Raw genomic sequence first — 18479 nt, forward strand, 5'->3', positions numbered from 1 at the left:
ATCACACATATCCTTCTTTTGCGAATGGAAAGCTATGTTGAAATCGGTGTTAAATATTTGTCTGTAAAGCCATTTCTTTTCACAAATGTGATTTTTCTCATTGTACCACTCGACCTACAGGTCACACAGTTTTGTCAGTGACAGCTCATTACTTAGAAATTATTATATTTCAGTCACTTCTGCAGTAGTGTGAAGGGACCCAAGGGAATGTATTTATATGGTCACGAATCAATTGTTTTGCATCCTCCGGTCTCATATCTCAGTGCAGTTCTCACAAACATTCCACTCACGTTTAAAGTTGCTCTGGAAAATGCTCGGCAAACTTTTATTTGGATGTTATCCTTAATCAAGTGATAAAAGAGTGTATTTTGCCTTCTCGATTTTCCTAACACCGCAGCCGTTCTCTGAGTACATTTTGGTTTCACATCCACTACAGACATGATGTATGTATGTTGCTTATGCACATCCAATAACTTCCAAAATGAGGAGAATATTCTTTGTCCACTTTCTTCATCAAAGTTACTTGTACACCTTCTAGGGCAACTCGAACAGCCTTTTTATTTTAAGAACCTACCTGGTTTCAGAATGTTCCCATCACTTTTATAGGGCTGTCCACTTTGCCTGCTCATTTTTCGTTTGTTCGTCTTCCACTCAGTTGGCTGAACGAATTTTCTTCTCGTCCTTTTCACAGTAGTATTGCTGCCATGACTTTCTGCAGTAATAGTCTGTTCCTTAATCCAATGTACATTTCCGTGTGCGCTAATTGTATCACAATTCCTAGCGGCCAATGCAAGATCAGTACTGATTTTTCTTTTCCTCTTAATAGTATGGTCTTCCATATCATAAATTTCATCATCTGTTGTAACACCATGAGAGGATGATGGCACAAACGCGTCTTCTAAAGTTTCTGATGTTGCATCATCACTTTTGTCACCCGAATCAATACTAATCCCTTCTTCAGCTGTGATTTCCCTCCCTTTATGGCATTGTTTTACTTGATCTGGTAATGTTTTGTATTTGGTAGCACTTATTGTAGACCTAACCGTAACACATGAATTTTGTTGCACATCTTCAAAAGGGTGATCTTTTTTGTGCCAAAAACGGTGTTGAGTTCAGTCAAAGTTTTCTCCTGTTCGGAATTAAGTTCTGATTCTGCAACACTTCCAGTCTCTCCTCTGCTATCCATAGGCATAGGAATCGTGAAAGGCGGATCTGGAAAAATGATACAATATTTTTAGTACAGGTATAGCCTCTTGGAATAGTGTATGTTTTATAATTTAGTGACAGCATTCATGAACATCCAAGATCACTGACTTCACCTTTCTTATCTCGATTATGGAAACCCAGTATGCAAGGACCTAGGTCCAAAGAACAGGGTATTTTCTTACCTGGCAGATTCAATGCAACCATAATCCTCTCAGTACAGCTTAAATACATCGCAATTATTTAAAATCACATAGCGAACACACCCAGAACAGAAAGAGACTTTATGCCATTCCTAGTGCTCCAGAGCATGACTCCCCTGTCGTGCTGAACGCTCCAAAGCACCTTTTCACACCCAGTCATTAGAAGTGTGTTGACAGAAATGTTAAAGAGTCTCGTGAAACCACGGTGCATTACGAATTCCCACAATTTAGCAAGCTGTCAGCATCTTGTTGACAGCCTTACCCGTGTGTATTTCACAAGTAGACCTAGTTGTTAAACAATGCATTCCAGTTAGAGATTATTTATAATCGAGCTGTTATCATGTCGTCTGCTTATCGTGGAGAAGTGTCGCAATGTTTGAAATAATGCAAAATTGGAGTACGTTAGAAATTAGTGGAGATAGTATTTACTATCTACAGGTTCAGAATAACATTCTGATGAATGTAGTAGTGATAATGAATCCGAGAATCACGAACACGTGAACAAATATTGTGTGAAGACCGAGGGACAGAGCTGCAGAGAAATGTTACTAGTAATATTGCAATTATCTTTCTAACGAACTGGAAATATGAGAAAACAATGCTGGTTCAAATCATGATTTACCTTCTGGGAGTTCAAAATATTTTTTCAATTACTTGTGGGATGAGAATTTTATGTCACACAAAGAAAAACTGGCACCGTTGATACTACCTGGCAAAACATTATGCTGACGATATAAGGGCAGGCAATGACACTGAAATGGTATAGGAAACTTGGGCAGTATTTTGATTCAAAATTAGGGTGAGTACCAAATAATATATAACGACTGATCATTTAGAAAAAAAATGCAAAAAAGTTACATTTATATATTTATTTGTTTGACTACTGTGTTGTTTTCTTTAAAGGATGACAATTATACTTCTGTATCTATTGGGATTTAAATGCCCCTGCTATAAAACATGGTAATTCCAGCCGGGTAGCTGACCATAAATGAAGAATGGTAAAGGGTTGAAATTACAGCATTATTGTAGCAGGAAAAATTTGGCAAGCATAATAACCATTTAGTGCACACCAATAATTCAGTTAGAACCAAAGTACCGCATCTACACACGCTAATACTGCTCTAAAATTTTCTCATATCCCTTAGCAGCAAAGCAACGTATCTTAACTCTCTTGGTGCCAGGCGGTAGTGCGAGCATCCGCCCTTTAAATTGCCAGAGCCGATCTGGTCGGCCGTTAACAATCCAGTCGGAAGTTGCCATAGCCGATTACATTGGCCGGTTTAAATTCTGTGATATACATAATTTTGAGGCAACCTATAGTGACGTGCATACTTTTGTTACAACCTGTAGTAAAGGGGCTACAAGTTATTGTGTGCCTAGCCTTGCTTTGGCAGTTCTAAGAGGGTGTTATACCTTTCACAAGAGTCGTTTCCTGTGTTTACAAGTACCGCTAACCGGTCAGTAAGCGATTGCTCCTTGCAGTGAATGGATTTGTGACAGGAAAATGGCATGTTGTTCACGTGATAATTTTTCAGCAGGTATTGATGACAATAAATTAATGCAGTATTTTGAACAGTGCGAAGTTAACGCGGATAATTTATCGTATAGCGATAGAGAATTTAGTTCAGAGAGTAGCAACGAAATTATACCGAACACGTCCGCGGAATCACTGCCGCTAAAGAACAGACATTTAATTGTGTCTAACAGCACTAAAGCTACTCTGAATATGGTGGTAGATGAAACTAGTGATAACGAATATGATGATGTCTCTGGAGAACATTTTGTGGAAATTTGTCCCACTGAAACCCGACAACATTCTTCAACCTCCTGTCTCCTTCAAGGAAGTTCTTGGACCTAAACATTCCCTACCGTCTGATTCTCCGCCCATATCACACTTCAATTTACTTTTCACTTAATCTCTGCTAAACCTAATAGTCACATATAGTCCTCTATCATTACCTAAATGCCGGTCTCCGCGGGCCAAGTGTAGCGTGCCTGCCTCTCACCCGGAGGTCATGGGTTCGATTCCCGCCCAGGTCAAGAATTTTCGCCTGGTCCTGAGGATTGGTTCGAGGTTCACTCAATCTAAGTAACCCTAAGTGATTGCAACTGAGGAGATATCTGAGGGTGAGAGGGCGACCCCGGTCTGGAAAATCAAGAATAATTACTGAGAGGATCCGTCTCACTGACCATGATTCACCTCGTAAACTGCAGGTACCGAACTGAGCAGCGGTCGCTTAGTAGGTCAAAGCAAAACACGGCTTTAGTGCCATACATTTCTTAATTTCGTAAATTTTGTTGTATTGTAAAATTATTTTTCTAATATATACTACAACCGAAAACGAGAAACTATTTTTTCTGAAAACAAAAAACTGTAATATCAACTACTGTTTTTTACTTATTTAATAATTCAGAATTATTTTAATACTGTGCTGTCCGCACGTAGAAAATTTGTTGTCAGTATTTGCCAAACATCGATACATACACGCGAATTTTATCGGTGAGTAAAATTGTCTTGTTTTTATTAGTGACATATGTTTGAATTTTTATTTTTTAAGTTTTTCTTTTTCTCGTTCCAATTAGTTATTCTATAGAATTGTATTTAGAAATACATTATACATAATTGCGTATATTCTTTTGTATCGTAAATTATTTTTTCAAAGTAGATATTCAGAGAGAAAGTGCAAAAATATTTTTCTCTCCCTAGAAATAAACGTTATCGACAATTATAAATCAACAATAAAACGTCTTTGACTCCTTATATCACTCCAAACCAGTTTCTTATTCTACGTAGTCGATATGTAGAAAATTTCATGCCGGTATTTGCTATACACCGGTAGATATACGGGAATTTTAAAATACATGTATTTCCACTGAAAACGGCCTGGCACTTTACAGTAGTAGAGTGGAGAGGGAGCTCTGGCCTCTTCCAGCTGATGGGGAGAGGCCGACCAGATCGGCTCTTGGCTTCAAGAGGGTTAGCTTACGATTTTTAGGCATTAACAATATTTTGTGCAAGTTAGTTACGCTGGAGGCTTATTTTAAAAAATATTCAAATTGCACTTATGCTATTTTGGCAGTAAATATGTTTCATTCTAACTAAGAAAACCCATGAAATACACCATTTTGGCTATTTTTGTAGATACACTATTTTGGTCCTAAGCTGGTGACAATGAAACCTTAGTATCAAGCAGTTTTCACTAACTGCACTTCTCTTTTCCTCATCTCCAAACCTAGAACATCCAGATATTCAACAGTCAGGATTTTATTTTTTATTTTCTTCGTGGCCAATATGGTAACAGGACTATTTCTTCTTCTTCTACTACTATGTGTATACTTTTGATGTATTCTTACTTGATAATTTACTGCTCTATCATTCTGCTCTTGTTACCTGTCATTCTGGAGAGATATTTATTTTACGGTGTAATTTACATGCATGCTGATGCCATCTTAATTTCATGTATCATGATTAATCGTCCGCTGTTACTCGTTTCCAAGCATACAATTTTTCCTGCATACAATTCACTAGCACTCAATGTTGTTTGTGTTTGTACTTCTGATGACTGAACAAGCCAATTCTAGCACAAAACATTTGACAGAGTATGTATATATGTATATCTGTTGTTTAGCCTCTTCATGACTGTGGTGCTCTTGCTCAAACAGTTCAACAGCAGCAGAGGTGGTTCGGCACCAAAGCGAGCAATCCTTGGCAAGTGTGTCTTAGGTTTGTGGGTTGACGTTCATGGCCTTCATGGTTTAAGCTGGTTTTTATAATGCTTGCAAAGGGCAACACAGGGTCTTGTGCCTAAGGAAAGTTTACTATACAGGAGTTGCTCAAATGGCATACATGCCCAGTCCACCAGAGCCCATGATAGAGGCTTCTACACTGTTTATGCATGCTTTCTCAACAACAGCAAGATTAGAGACATGATTCTTCCATTTGATAAAGATGGAACAAAGTTTTTGTAGACGAGGACACTCCCTTTCTTGATGTTAAGGCAGTATATGATCCAGTTTCCACATCCACAGAGTAACGTGATGTTGACTGCTTTATACACCATGAGTTTGGTATGAACTGTTAGGTCATTATTCCCAAAGATCTGATTATTATGGTGACGCTTGTTGTTTAAAGGGGCCTAACATCTAAGGTCATTGGCCCTCACAAAGATCTGACCGGATAGCCAACCAAATGCTAAATGAGCAGAACGGAGCCTGTTTTCCACATCCTCTTCTGAGATGCATCATTCAGACAAGATGCTCCTAAGGTATGAAAAGTGTTCTAATTGTTTCAGAGTCATATTTAGACAGAGACATTGAACTTTGCAAGGCTCAAAATTTTGCTTTTTTGTGCATTGATGGTGAGGCCATACTGATTATATGCACTCTCAAAACTATTCACTGACTGCTGCAACTCCTCAGGTGTAAGAGGAGGTGATACAGTGTCATCATACTACACCTCAGTTATCCTGGTCACAAGAGTTAAGCAACACGAACAAAGTCTCGTCAAGTTGAAGAGACTTCCATCAATGTGATACCTTAAATCAATGCCAGAGGTATTGGTACATGATGTATAACAAAGCATAGCAGCCACATACAGAGCAAAAAGCATTGGTACATACGCTTAGATCAGATAGAAGCATCAGAGGTGTTTTCCTGATGGACAACCTTGTAATGATCACTTACTGCACTTGCCATTTGACATATTGGACCATCTGATATAGATGTTGATTCCCATAGGGAATTCTATTGCCACCAAAATCTTCATCTATTTTTCATCTTCAATAATTTACTAACTGTTATTTTATTTTAAGCATACAAAATACTGAGCCTCACACAAGTTAGCTCTTGTCAAACTATTCAAGTGAACAATAACTTTAAAAATGTTCAAACTATCTTTACGACTGTGTTGTCACCACTGCAACAGGTGACTGCTACGTCATCACACTTCCTTATTTGCCCAGTACCATGCAACTACCTTGTTATTGGTGATCCCTGCTCCATCTTCTCCCGGACCTGCTATAAATGGGCTGCAAGAACTGAAATACGTGTTCACAATTCTAATTTCGTGCAAAGCAGCAAGGAGGGATCTCCTGCAGCTGGTCTGGGGGAATGTCAGTCAGCAAGGCAATGGCTGTGAACTGATGTATTTTTCGCTTCTCATGTTGGAACCTGAACTCTTTGGGGTACAATTTTACACTAGGTCCTATGTCAGACCTAGCCCACACAACCTTTAAGGTTATATATTTCGTATGATGAAATTAAAAATGGTGCCAAGCTTTACTCAGTATTGGCCTGGACATTTCTCTGTTCCTTGCAGCCTTCTACTGTTATTTTCTTTAACTGAGTTGCTTATTCTTTGTAGATTGTTTGTCGCTGTTGTGATTATATTTGTTATCAACATGGCATCCTACCAGCTGCAGCGTGGAAACTGATGATATCTGCAGATGGTTGTTTGACAATGGCGATATTAAAGATTCATTTTTTTGACAGATTATGAAAGTGATATTAGTTTTCCCAAATCTGAGAACAATTTTTTGAGTGAGGAGGAGGAAATTGAAGGTGAAGACAGTGGTGAAAACGATAATGTAGTGGGTTATAAATGAAGAAGGTGACTGCGATTTTTTCAAAATATTCTCACAACAGTGCTATGGAATACGAGGGGGGGATCGAATATAAAGAGGATTTTATTTTTTATTTAAATTCATTTATTGAAAAACACAAGGCAATTACAATTTATTTTCCCACATAGTTTCCTGCTTTGGAAATGCATAAGTCCCAGCGTATGGGCAGCTTTTTGATGCCTTCATCGTAAAAAGAACAGGGTCGTGTCACCAGCCAGTTGTGCACGAAGTCTTCCGCACTCTCGTCATCTTCAAATCATTGCCCTCCTAGAGCTTCTTTAAGTGGTCCAAACAAATAGAAATCACAGGGCAATAATTTCAGGCTGTAAGGAGGATGATCAACTGTAGTCCAGTGCATTTCCTGTAGCTTGGAGACAGTTAGAGCAGCAGTATGGGGCCAAGCATTGTCGTGGAGGAGGATGACCTGCAGAATCGGTTGATCTCGACTTTTGCAGCGATATGCAACCCTTGCCTTGTTCAACAGCTCGCAGTAGTAAGCAGCATTGATTGTGCGTCGCTCATGCAGAAAAATCAATCAGCAAAATGCCTTGCCGATCAAAGAAAACGGTTGCAAGAACCTTGCCAGCTGACAGTCGATTTTTGGCTTTCACTGGTGCTGCCTCCCCTTTTCTCTGCCATTCCTTACTGGTTTGTTTGGATTCGGGAGTATAGTGGTGGGCCCATGTTTCGTCGCAGGTGATGATCTGACTCAAAAATGCATCACTTTCTTCCGCAAACCTTGCTGTAAGCCTCTGACAGACCTCCAAACGTCCCAACTTCAGATTTTCGGACAAAAGGCGAGGAACCCATCTGGAACACACTTTGCAGAACTGTACGTCATTTATGATGATTGCTTGACAGCTCCCATAACTGATTCCGACTTCTTCTGCAATTTCTGATATGCTTTCCCACCGATCATCATCAATAATGTCTTTAACCACACAAATGTTTTCGTCTGTAATGCTGGTCCGAGGACGGCGATCATGTTGCTGATTTTCCACACGTTCTCGTTCTTCCTTGAACTTTTCATGCCAGGCAAACACATGCGTCCTTGGTAATGTTTGATCACCGAACTGTGCAGTCAATCTCTGGAAAATTTCCGCCACTGTAACTCCTTCATGAGCAAGAAATTTTATAATTATGCATTGCGCAGTGGAGGGGTGCACCTGTTGCACCGACATTGTGAGCGTTACTGATGAAACGGCGGGAAATAATCAACAGCATGCTCTCCCCACTCCTAACGGTCCCGCCTAAGCATAGCAGAAACGTGGGGCCAATCCTACTGACTGTTGATGTTCAGGAACAAAAATCCTGTTTATATTTGATTGACCTTCGTACATGCCTCCTAATAAAGGAAAGAAACAACTTCCTTTACATCACACCGACACAGATAAGTCTTATGGAGATGATGGGATAAGAAAGGGCTAGGATTGGGAAGGAAGTGGCCATGGCCTTAATTTAGGTACAGCCCCAGCATTTACCTGGTGTGAAAATGGGAAACCGTGGAAAACTATCTTCAAGGCTGCCGTGAGTGGGGTTCAAACTCATACCCCACGAATGCAAGCTCACAGCTAATACAGGGAAAAAGCTGGTATCTTTAGTGAACAGTTTTCAACTATATAATATGCAGCAAAAGGCAGAAAATATGCCTGAAGTGAGTCACAAGCCTTTCAGGATCGAGTTATCATGATTCTTATGGGGGACGTTCTTCTTCTCTTCTCTTCTTCAACCATTCCCTTTTCCACATTCTCTCTGTGTAAGGTAGTGTACCAAAGCCCTCCACCTTACTCGATCTTTCCACCACTTCTCTTCTAGTACTTTATTGCTATCGACTCCTCTATTTGCAATACAGTCCACAACAGAGCTCCTCCATCTCATTCTACTCTGTCCCCTAGGCCTCTTTGCAGTCTCTGTATCCATGAATGTTCTCTTTGGTATTCTCTCTCCTGGCATTCTCATCAAGTGTCCAAACCATTTTAACTTTGCTATATCAATCTCTTCTTGAAGTCTACACACTCCAACATTTCTTCTTATTTCCTCATTTTGTATTCTATCTCGTCTTGTCTTTCCCTGTATGTTCCTCAATAAGCCCATTTAAGCTGCTATATTTTACTTTGGTTCCGCTTCGTCAACGTCCAGGCTGCTGAAGCATAGGTCAGTATAGATTTATAATAGGATGAGTATAAAACCTTCTTGCACTTCATTAGCACATCTTTGTTCCATACAATGTCTCTCACACACTGGTACAAACTTGCAGACTGCCGTATTCTTAAATCAATTTCTCCATCCAAATTTCCATCTTGTGACATCATGCTGACCAAATATTTAAAATTATTCACTCCTTCAAGAGTTTCATTTCCTATTTTCATCACTCCCCTGGATTTTCTGTTACCTCTTGTCATGATCAAAGTCCTGCTCTTCGCAGTACTAATCTTCATTCCAAAATTTCTTATCTCCTCATTCCATAAATCAACTTGTGTCTGTACTTCCTCTTCATTATCTCCCCAAACTATAATATCATCAGCAAAGAGCATAGACTTTACTTGCTTGCCCATCATCTTCTCCTTGACATTATGTAAAATTCTATCCATGATAATAATGAAGAGTAAGGAAGACAATACACTTCCCTGTCTTAAGCCTGTCTCAACTCTGAACCATTCAGTTTAACCCACTTTGGTTCTAACATAGCTTTCACAATTTTGATACAATGCATTTTTTTTGCTTTAAGTCGCACCGACACAGATAGGTCTTACGGCGACAATGGGATAGGAAAGGGCTAGGAGTAGGAAGAAAGCTGCCATGGCCTTAATTAAGGTACAGCCCCAGCATTTGCCTGGTGTGAAAATGGAAAACCACGGAAAACCATCTTCAGGGCTGCCGACAGTGGGATTCGAACCCACTATCTCCCGGATGCAAACTCACAGCCGCGTGCCCCTGACCGCATGGCCAACTCGCCCGGTATATCGGAATTCAGAAAAGGATGTGATGTTTTTGGCCCGGAAGGACAAAAAGACTGTTTTTATGGTAAGTACTTTCCATAACCCTTCCACTAACCTGGTAACAAGAGCATCTAGGGGAATTTGAGAAGCCAATGGTCATCTCCAACTATTTTCATGAGAAAATCATACAAGTGGTGGCATTATTATATTTTTGGGATTCTAGAAGTTGCTGTTGAGAACAGTTTTATTCTGTACAACCAAGTGCAAGAAACAACAACTTAATCCTCATCTTCGCTATAGGAAGATGCTGTTAGTGGAACTCATTAGTGACATTCGGAACATCAACAAGGCAAATTGCGATCACGTATCATCCGCCAACCATTGCAAAGAATGAACGGGGATCATGTAAGGACTGTGCTGTGTGCAGTAATAAAAAGGTGAAAGGGGGCAAATGGGAAACTGTTTTCTTTTGTAAAACTTGGTCTAGGAACCCAGGACTTTACCCAAGGGACTATTTTGAAAAATATCACACCCTGAAGTTATTTAAATAGATACTTGTATTCCAAATACTCCTCTCATTGAGGAATGTGTAATTTTATTAATTATTGTGTATGTATGACCGAAAGTACTGTTCTGTAAAAATAAACTTGGAACTGGCATAGAACAAGGTATGTTATTGTCTGGAGCCCAAAGAGTTAAGACTGTAATGTACATAGCCACACATGTGGACAATATTGTGGCATTTTTCAAATCATTGAAAGATTCAAACTTTTCCAACAAGCATCAACAACAGAAATACAAATGATAAAATTACAAGCAGTGTATGTTTCTGTTGTTGATGCTTCTCTTATAAACTTGCTTAATTTCTTGGAGGGATCTACATACCCAACCATTCATGTACTCGCTGGGAATATAGATGACCTTGAGGTATAGCTCAAGCTATTATGCGATGGTGGAGTATTCAACCAGACAATCCTCCAGAAATTGGAAAAGCTTCCTCAAACAATGCAGATAATGGTTAAGTCCAAGCTCGAGTAAAAGTCTAGGACTATGGATCTGGCCAAGAAGACTGTAGAAGCCATTGGATTATTGTTTGATCTCCTCAACATGCACTTAAGAACATATCTCCAACAGAACTGCTCCAGTTTAAGAAGAATGCCCCATTTGATAAGAGGATGGAGTGTCAACAGTTTTTAGAGACTCACAGCATTTACCTGGCTGCCATCAAGAGCCAACTTCGTCAAGAAGATTATGTGAATATTCCAGAGATCCTCATGGGATTAAGGCTTGCACATCAAGACTACAACTGCTACATTAAAATGTGTATGGTATTCACATTCAAATGTTGATTCTGAAAGGTTATTTTCAAAATACAGTCTCATAGTAAGTGACAGGAGGTGACAACTGACAACTGCAAATGCCGAGACACTGACCATGACTTACTTTCAATGATTTCACTGTAGTATTTGAATAAAACTGAAAAAGGTAATTCGTATTCAATTAAAATACATTTTGAGATGCTGCATGGAGGTGAATGTAAAATAAAATTGTGCCTTCCTTTTAAGTATTTTCTCATACTTCCATAGGCATGTTTAACGGTTTACTTGATATTCTTTTTTCTTTTTATATTTTATTGATCTTATATGTTTTTAAATGCATCTATTGTACAAACTTAATTGCTATCCAAATTATAACACCTTTTTTACAAAAAAATAATTAAAAACATCACTTTTGAATTTTAAATCAACAAATCTTTAAAAAAAAAAATTTAGCATATCCTAACACCTCTACAGAAAGAATCTTCCAAGGAGACAAACCACAAATATATGAATTCATATAAATATTCAGTTTTCCTGTAATTTTGTGTGTCAAGAGAAGCTACTTACTTATATGAATTGAAGCATGAGCGTATCTTTAAGCCAGCTTTAATGAAACTAACTAGAGTTTCATCCTCCACAAATGTCAGCATTGACTTGAGCAGTAAGGCTTCAGCATAACACAACTCTGCATGAATTTCCTCTGTTAAAAAAAAAGAAAGAAAATGTAAAAATTCCTTGGAAACATAGAGAAATGAAAGAAGACATCAATAGTAAAGTAGGACGCCAATGAAAAAAAAAAAAAAACATAATACAAAGGTTGGAACTCAAATAGTGGCAACTATTCATTACAACAGATATAAAAGGGTTACTGTTAGCAACCTTTACTGTCCTTCAATGTAGTCACCAGCATTGTGTATAACCCATTGCCAGCGATGTGAAGTCGTAGTATACCTTCAGCTCTGTTGATGGTGCGAATGGAGTGGTCTACCGCCTGTCGAATCACTGCAACAGTTCTGAAGCGAATGCTCAGGAATCGTCTCGTTTCGATCACTGTCCAGTAACGCGGCAAGAGCATGCACTTCTTCTTCACTCGTAGGACGACCTGCCCGATGAATGTCTGCCACAGTTTGCCGACCATCGTTGAGGCTTTTACCCAACGTGTCACTGTTCTGTAAAGCAATGCAGATTCCCCGCAAGCCTCTTGAAGACCTTGATGACACTGTCGTGCTGTACGACCTCTGGCACATTCAATTTTGATCCAACTCCGTTGTGACAACGTTACGATAGACTGCTAGCTCACACGTGACTGTGTTTCTCTTGCTTGTGCGCACGCAGGTGATGTGGGAAGGGCAAGTCTATTTGCTCTGAGGTAAGGTACTGTAGGTATGTAACCAATGTGTGCTATCAGCGAAAATATTAGACAATAATAGCGACAATATTAGATTAAAAATGTGTATAGCTGAAGATGTTCAAAAATTGAACGAAACATGTCCTATGTTTTTAATACACTGACTGACAGAGCAAATGCAACACCAAGAAGGAGTGGTCAGAACTTTATGCCAATTGCAGGGTAGACTGACGTCACTGAGGTATGCTCATGATGTGAAATGAGCCGCTGTGCTGCGCACATAGCGAACGATAAATGGGACACGGCGTTGGCGAATGGCCCACTTCGTACCGTGATTTCTCAGCCGACAGTCATTGTAGAACGTGTTGTCGTGTGCCACAGGACACGTGTATAGCTAAGAATGCCAGGCCGCCGTCAACGGAGGCATTTCCAGCAGACAGACGACTTTACGAGGGGTATGGTGATCGGGCTGAGAAGGGCAGGTTGGTCGCTTCGTCAAATCGCAGCCGATACCCATAGGGATGTGTCCACGGTGCAGCGCCTGTGGCGAAGATGGTTGGCGCAGGGACATGTGGCACGTGCGAGGGGTCCAGGCGCAGCCCGAGTGACGTCAGCACGCGAGGATCGGCGCATCCGCCGCCAAGCGGTGGCAGCCCCGCACGCCACGTCAACCGCCATTCTTCAGCATGTGCAAGACACCCTGGCTGTTCCAATATCGACCAGAACAATTTCCCGTCCATTGGTTGAAGGAGGCCTGCACTCCTGGCGTCTGCTCAGAAGACTACCATTGACTCCACAGCATAGACGTGCACGCCTGGCATGGTGCCGGGCTAGAGCGACTTGGATGAGGGAATGGTGGAACGTTGTGTTCTCCGATGAGTCACGCTTCTGTTCTGTCAGTGATAGTCACCGCAGACGAGTCTGGCGTCGGCGTGGAGAAAGGTCAAATCCGGCAGTAACTGTGGAGCGCCCTACCGCTAGACAACGTGGCATCATGGTTTGGGGCGCTATTGCGTATGATTCCACGTCACCTCTAGTGCGTATTCAAGGCACGTTAAATGCCCACCGCTACGTGCAGCATGTGCTGCGGCCGGTGGCACTCCCGTACCTTCAGGGGCTGCCCAATGCTCTGTTTCAGCAGGATAATGCCCGCCCACACACTGCTCGCATCTCCCAACAGGCTCTACGAGGTGTACAGATGCTTCCGTGGCCAGCATACTCTCCGGATCTCTCACCAATCGAACACATGTGGGATCTCATTGGACGCCGCTTGCAAACTCTGCTCCAGCCTCGTACGGACGACCAACTGTGGCAAATGGTTGACAGACAATGGAGAACCATCCCTCAGGACACCATCCGCACTCTTATTGACTCTGTACCTCGACGTGTTTCTGCGTGCATCGCCGCTCGCGGTGGTCCTACATCCTACTGAGTCGATGCCGTGCGCATTGTGTAACCTGCATATCGGTTTGAAATAAACATCAATTATTCTTCCGTGCCGACTCTGTTTTTTCCTCAACTTTCATCCCTTTCGAACCACTCCTCCTTGGTGTTGCATTTGCTCTGTCTGTCAGTCAGTGTAATTTAGCAATAAAAAAAGGAAAAGATCCTAATTTTATATTTGCTTTTAAAGTATTGAATAGGTGGAAATCAAAGTTTTATTGTTCTCCTTTAACTGACTTTCAATACGGAAAAATGAGGATAGTATCCTGCGAAATATTAGATTCCGTTGCATAGCGTCTCCACAGCAGTGTTGTCACTATTTAAGTTCCAACCCTCGTATTAAGATAGAAACATTTTCCATCTTTGAATTTTATAGGATATAATTTTAGATAGTAATGCAGAAATTATATCGTTGTTGTCTTTGATAAGGGATATATAATCTGTAGCTTTCATTAATAAGGAGGCTACTCCTAGGTAAACATCTCTTCTTATATGAAGTTCATATCAATCAATTTAATATATTTTGTGAAAAAACCTTCTAGACCTCAATCCCAGAGTACAGAGTTCAAGCAATCAAGCTTGGAGTTTTATATTACTGTAAATATTAAAACCTGAACCTTACAAAGATGAAGTTTTATTTTGAAAATCATACATGCGTTTACCAGGATATGAAAAGCGACTTTTATGCGAGAAGTTAACAACATCACCGAGCTAGAGCTAATGTACTTACTAGTCCACAGCTCATTTTGCTAGAATAAGCTTTAATGCAAAGTCAATTCCTGTAATTGACTTTTAATTATATTTCTCAAATTTCTAAAATTTTGATCTTATATGCCAGAGAACAACTGAAATGGTGCCTCACATTTTTATGAAAATATGGCAAAAGGAATATCCTGAAAGTTACTAGGCTGAAATATTAACTCCTCTTCCTCCTCCTCCTCCTCCTCCTCCTTGAGATTTCCAATAACATTCAATAGGCCTACAATGGCCAGGATATGGGGCACTGATGCTAAATATCTGGAGTGAGCACACTCGTCTCTCTCACTCAGCCTCAAATAGATGGAGATTCTCCAATCGTTTTAAGATAATGAAGCAAGATTTTATCAGCAGAGCCAAGAATATTATGCCACTTGTCACATCACCAGTGGCGTTTTCTCAGGGTGTGTAAGTTGTATGTCAATGCCCAAATAAAACTGAAAGAAAATAACTTTTATTTCATTTGTTTAAACATAATGTTACATTATACTGTAGTGTGTTTTTCAGTCATTATCATTCGTTGTTCTGCTCCATATACTGTAGTTAATCTCAGCACCATCTGGAACTGCCTACAAGTCTTCCATGCTGCCAAGGCACTGGTTCTGTTTCCAACGACTTGGCAGCGTTAGTGATTGATAGTGGCAGACCATGCCCAGCCATTTTCAGGGCTGCTAATGGTGGTTTGTTAATTTTCTGTACTTTAGTTTTGCAATATTATATTATTACAGTGCATACAATTTTACGATGGTGAAGTGACTGAAATGGCCGAAGTAAATATGTCACCCTTGAAAGAAAATCGTAATTCTCTACAGATTTTCTCTTTTTTCTCCATGCCCTTCTAATACATTAATTCATTTCACAATCTCAATAATCTGGTAAAAGAAACAGGTGGGACAGGCAAAATGTGTGGGCTTATATTTAATCCATTAATTTCATCTATAACAACGCCTGAACTTCTGGCCCAGGAAATGCCACTGCATATTGCTTGTTTTATTCACTATTCAAAGTATTCTGAAGCCAGGAGCTTTTATGAAGTCCTATCAAAGGTAGCTACCGAGAGGTTCAAAAGGAATGCAGTAAATTATAAAGAGCACTGCCAAACACCTGTTAGAAAGCAGTCATAATATTCTACATTAGCAATGCAATCTACCTCCTAACACATCAGTAGGGAATGTATTTTAATGTAAATAAAAATAAATATTTTCAATAATTCTGCTATCAATACAAGAACCGTTATTTTTTATTTTGATTTTTTAATTCAATCGAAAAACTCATTGCAAACACTGTACATATTAATGAAAACAAAATGTGAATTAATTTCTTTCATAAATGTATAGCATCTTGACCTTTACTAAAGTGCAAAAATGTATTAATTTAACCATTTTTATGGTCTCTGTATGTCTGTGTCTGCTAACTCCAATCAATATGAATTCCTGTACCAGAGGAAGATATATTGCACGTGCTGGCTCACTCGCTCTCCCTTCGAAGGTGAGTCCCTTACCTACAAAATGAAGCACAGTGTAGACCTTGACATTACGTGCTGGTTCACTCGCTATCTCTTCAAAAAGATCAATGAAATGAAGGAACACATTCAACTCTAATGTTCTTAATCTTCAGATCCTAGCACTGCCTTGATAAACTCAGACTGCTTATACAGTACCACTACATAAGCAAAGTGATTGGCAACATAAATGCTGATAGTGAAAGAAAGTGTTCATCCTCATTGGCAGTAATACATTGCTGAAAAGAGCAGAATTTTTACAACTGATGGAAAAATTGTATTCTGTCAAAATAGTGGGAAATCTGCAAATGTGGATCAGCAAACTCAAGTCTTGCAACACTTAGCAGGTAGTAAACACAAAATGGCTGCTTCACACGCAACCTCAAGGAAAGTTCTTATAAGTAAAGAAACATCCACTTCACATTCCCCATTTTCAAAAAGTTCCTTACATCTGATATTCCTTTAGATAAACTGAAATGTCTAGAGATTCAAAAGTTTCTTTAAAAAATGCACAAATTTTGAAATGCTAGATGAATCAACATTGAGAAAATTGTATGTCCCCACGTGTTATACACTATGAAAGATCAGACAGAAATCTGAAAATAAAAAAGTATAATTAACCATGGATGAATCACCAGATTCTAATCCTGAAAAAGTGGCAAATATTGTGGTAGATGTGCTAGAAAATAATGAAATATTTCCAAATGGTGTTATCTATAAGCATGTAGATATATAGACAGATTGATAGATTAGATAGATAGATTTCTCATCAACAGGTTATTTACCCAATTATAGATGTTTCAATAAACATTGTAAACAACAAATGTACCGTAAATAAATAAAACTAATTTCCTAAAACATTTACAAAGTTTAAACTAAATCTAAACATGTTTATAAACACATATTTACAACACCTTAAATGAATAAAAATTCATCTCCTTAAATAATTGCTGTGATTTAACTAACTCTAGAGACAGTTATATACACATATTTATATATTTATACAGAGAGGACATGTCTAACCTTAGAGGGACCAAAATTTCTTACTAAAAATTATCAACTAATCTAAAATTAATCTTAAATCTACTTTCAATCCAAGATCTAAGTGAAAATGGTCCACTAATTCACACACCTCATTCAGTGATTTTAGTGCCTACAGCAGGCATGAGTTTGCTCGAGTCACAGTTCTCACTTTAGAAAGATGGAAATTGTACCTTTGTCTAGGTAGTATTGTGGCAAGGAAAATGTAATGGAATCAACTCCAACAACATTGAGAAATCCACTCTATTTGTCAGACACTTAAAAAAAAAAAGGGAATTGGCAAATCTGCGGCGTGAGTGCAATGTCTTCGTATTCATAGTCTCACAAAAAGTCTTGTAATTGGAAGAAGAGTGAGAAACACCCAAACCTTTGTACTTGATGCATTTCATGAACCTTGGACTCTTTCCACGTTTTGTATTTAATGCTGCTGAGAATGTAGCTACACCTCAGAACAGTATTCTAATGAAGGCCTGATTAGACTGCTAAACGAAGTTAGCAGAGTTCTAAAAGAAACAAATTCGGTGCAATTTCTTTCCAGGAAGCCAAGTAATTTAAACCCTTTCCTAGAAATTTTGTCTAAATGTTTCTCGAAGGAAAGACCGTTAACAGTTTGAAAATGTCACAACAAGATCATTTATTTCATACGCATGAGCCATTTGAAAATTGCAGAAATGGTAAGGGTAATTCACTGGTTCCAACTTACGTGAAAATGTAATTGCACTGCATTTTGAAGTATCCAAACCAATTAGCCACTTTTGACACCAGTTACTTAGGATGTTTAAGTCACACTGTACCAACTTACAGCCCAACTCACTATTTACCAGCTTAAAGATCCTGAGATCACCAGCATAGGGAAGGCAATTACTATGTTGTATTGATGATTGATGCTTGTTGTTTAAAGGGACCTAACATCTAGGTCATCGACCCCTAATGGTACGAAATGAGACAAAATGAAATGACAAAATTAAAACCTAAAATCCCCCACTGACCACAATTCAAAACGTGAGGACGAAGAATGAATGGAGGGATGGATATGAATTTAAAACGATCAGTGGAACCAATCCACAGTGCCTCACATGCACAGAAGCTGGCATAAAACAATAGT

The 18479-nt window shown here is 39.3% G+C and overlaps 1 protein-coding gene across 4 annotated transcripts in view; it reads right to left on the reverse strand.

Moving 5' to 3' along the window:
* LOC136862909 (tetratricopeptide repeat protein 39B) overlaps nucleotides 1-18479 on the reverse strand; it is a 545055-nt gene that overhangs the window by 231682 nt on the left and 294894 nt on the right. For all 4 annotated transcript variants that reach the window (XM_068226207.1, XM_068226205.1, XM_068226206.1 and 1 more), the window contains one exon: nucleotides 11853-11985. In XM_068226207.1, the coding sequence (XP_068082308.1) occupies nucleotides 11853-11985 (133 nt within the window). The remainder of the gene's footprint in view (nucleotides 1-11852; nucleotides 11986-18479) is intronic.

This window comes from Anabrus simplex, chromosome 2 (assembly GCF_040414725.1).
Source record: "Anabrus simplex isolate iqAnaSimp1 chromosome 2, ASM4041472v1, whole genome shotgun sequence".
Classification (NCBI taxonomy): domain Eukaryota; kingdom Metazoa; phylum Arthropoda; class Insecta; order Orthoptera; family Tettigoniidae; genus Anabrus; species Anabrus simplex.